Genomic DNA, 3,202 nt, shown 5'->3' with positions numbered 1-3,202 from the left:
AAAAAAAATCAAATTTTTCCTATCAATAAAGGAGTAAGCTCAATTTTCCCCTGAAATTGCCTTTCCCTCCACTTTTTTCACATTTGCTCTTAAGAATTTAGCACAAGTTATAAAACTCAGATAAGTTATTCCCAGAATTCAGCTTAATAAGACAGTAAAAACCTTCAAAAACTTAAGGTAATTTCAAAAACATGCAGCCTGGCCAATGTTTACGGCCTTAGGGAGTACGTGACGTGCACATGAAGTTGTAGAACTCTCTCCCTACTTTGATTTATTTAAATCTAAGCTTGGTTGAGCTGTTTTTGTTATCAATTGTTCCTCAATCAATCACGTATTCAACAAATATTTTTTGAAAGTATACTATGTGCAAGGCAATATGTTAATCTTCATCTACTAAAATTTGTTTAGACTATCAGTACTTTAATTCAAATGTAATTATACTTTATATAAATGTATTGTGCCGAGCATAAAATAACCTATCCAATAAATCAAAAGTCTACAAAAGTACTTAAAATATCCTATACCAATCTACCTTCTCTACTTAATTCTTGTTAGCATTATTTAAAATGCCTTTTCTTTTATAGAAACTTCATCCAACAAAAGAAACTGCATAAAATATGTCTTATTTTAAGGAATGAAAAAAAACAACTATATAATTCTACATTTTAGTAAAAGATGGCATGTACTGAAAGGCAACATCCACTGAAATCTCCATTCTAATTCAGTGAAAGTTATCGACAAGAAATAGATAGTTACAAAAAATACAAAGACTTTAATTTCACAAGAGTAGATTTTACACTATTTTAGAACCATGAAACATGAAATAGCAAAATTTTAAGGTGAACTTACTGGCAAATTGAAATCAGGTTTTACTTGCTTATGATTAACAATTGCATAGGAAAAGGGCTTCACTGGCCAAACTTCATGATCAAATTTAAATGAAAGTAAATTTTTGGTAAATTATGAATTCTTATAGATAAAATTTATAATGAATTTTCTTTGAGAAATAAATTCCATAGTTCTTTACAAACTAAGCTTGTATTTAGGTTTTTTGTTTCTGTTTCTGTTTTTTTAAAATTTGTAATATTCATATTTTCCAATTTATTCAAAAAGTAAGATTTCTTGAAAGCTCTTGGAAAGTTGCAAACGAGTACATGGTAGCAACATATGCTGAAAAACGTGCTTATGTTAGGAGCTTCCATAATTCACAATGTCGAGTTGAAAATAACAAATAATGTTCAGATAGAAATAGAGTCTCATAATTCTTTGTAATATAAATGGAAATGTACTTAATAGAAATCAGTTTGTTAATAGAGGCCTTTATTGTGATGTAGATATGTTGGAGGTTAAAGGAGATTTAAGACCATTTCCTTTAAAATGTTGAGCAAAAGGACAGACAGGACCAAAAATTATTGTTAGTATTTTTCCCCTCTGTGGAAATTTAAAAGCAATTTAAGCAAAAAAAAAAAAAATCTATTCTGTTCTGCAGAAGTACTTTAATCTTCTGCAGCCAACACTCGTAAAGACATCATTTCCTTAGCTTCTTGTTCTATGGGTTGGTTTCCATTCAGTGCATAGATGGTTTTTTGATTCAGCAGTTATGTCTCTCACTTGATGCCCAAAGTGACAGGATGTAGACAAAGGTGCTGAATTTTTTCTTGCTTTAACTAGTATTTGATATATTCATTTAATAAAATAGAATTTGATTTTTCTAATAACAGAGTGCTTTGAACTCATATCACTGAAAGTGCTGGCCCTTGGAGGAAAAAAGGGGGTAGGCAATGCATGCAAATTAACACACTGCTTCACTCATCGAGACAATCTTGCTTCAAAAACATTATCAGCTGAACTAAACAGCATGCTTTGTGATTCACATTCTGGCATAAGCCCCTTGTCTTGTTGCAGAACGTTAACAAACAATTCATGGACCAGCCAGCAGCCAGTTCATGGAGCACACTTTTAGTAGCACTGCTTTAAATTATGTGCTAAGTTTTTTAAATCAAATTTATAAAAAATGAATGAAGAATAGAGACTGTAAATACAGTTAGGAACCGATGACATCACTAAGAAAATACATTTAAATTTCGACTTACGAGTATTGAAGACTCCAGTGGCTTTGGGGCTCTGTTGGTTGCCTTTTACAGCCACTAGGGTTACAGTGTACTCAGAGGCAGGCTGTAGATTCCTCAGCGGGTACCTCGAGGCAGAGGGTCCCACATTGTACTGCTTGGGCTGGCCTCCTCGGGTCAAGCCCACGGTGAGTCGGTACCCTGCGATCCGGGCCCGAGGTGGAGTCCAAGTCACTACGACAGTAGAGTCAGTTTCATTCATAAACTGGAGGTTAGTGGGAGCATCCAGTTCTAGAAAAAAAGGGTAAAACATGTCAAGAAATATTTAGACCAGTAATTATCATACTAAAATCCCAAAGTTTGACTTAACTTATTATTATGTTTTCTCTCCTCAATGTGGATACTAAGTAAAAGTCAAAACCATGGAAAAATCGAGCCATTGTGAGATTGAGTGCTATGGAGAACGTGTCCAAAACTCTGTGTGAGTCATGAGATACTGCTGACCCTTTTCCCTTGACTATGATCCTTCGGAAAGTCTAATTTTCCAGCAAGTCTTTCCCATCACTCTCAGAAATTATAATTACATTATAGTGATGGTATTTTGAAAAACTGGCAAAATAAATACATCTGAACCTTACAATTTGCTCTGAACCAAAGAGATTAAGGGATGAGGGATAAGCCCAATAAAATGAGGGCAAGAAGAAAGCTCCATAAGGACCAAACACAATATTCTATGCTTTTATTGAATACATAGCCCTTTGCTGAAGAAATAAAAGTTATTTTCATGTGGTTCAGACTAGACAGTAATTACAATAATTATAACACATGCTCAGAACATCAGATTTATGGCAGTACACTGGTGAATTTGCACTATCAGAAAGAATCACATAAATTGCGGCTTTTCTCCTTGAGTATGATAACTAGCAGGTTCCCCATGGAAATTTAAAACACGTTTCAGATAGAAGAAATCTTTAAGAGGTAGTCAGGTATAATAATTAAGAGCATAAGCTTTGGAGTCAAAAAGACATAGGTTTTAGAGCCAGCTCTATCACTTCCTAACTCCATGAGCTTACAAGTTACAGAACTTTTTAAAAGCCTCAGTTTCTTCATGTATCCAACAGGGATAATAATAA

General features: G+C 33.8%; 1 protein-coding gene across 1 annotated transcript in view; it reads right to left on the bottom strand.

The window, feature by feature from the left end:
- The window catches only part of FN1 (fibronectin 1), a 67,282-nt gene that overhangs the window by 33,951 nt on the left and 30,129 nt on the right, over nt 1–3,202 (bottom strand). The window contains exon 20 of the mRNA XM_008578833.1: nt 2,094–2,360. Coding sequence (XP_008577055.1) covers nt 2,094–2,360 — 267 coding nt within the window. The remainder of the gene's footprint in view (nt 1–2,093; nt 2,361–3,202) is intronic.

The sequence above is a fragment of the Galeopterus variegatus genome, unplaced genomic scaffold (assembly GCF_000696425.1).
Source record: "Galeopterus variegatus unplaced genomic scaffold, G_variegatus-3.0.2 Scaffold1770, whole genome shotgun sequence".
In the NCBI taxonomy this organism is placed as follows: domain Eukaryota; kingdom Metazoa; phylum Chordata; class Mammalia; order Dermoptera; family Cynocephalidae; genus Galeopterus; species Galeopterus variegatus.
The sequence above is the reverse complement of the archived record's forward strand: the minus strand, read 5'-3'. Positions and strand labels throughout refer to the sequence as shown.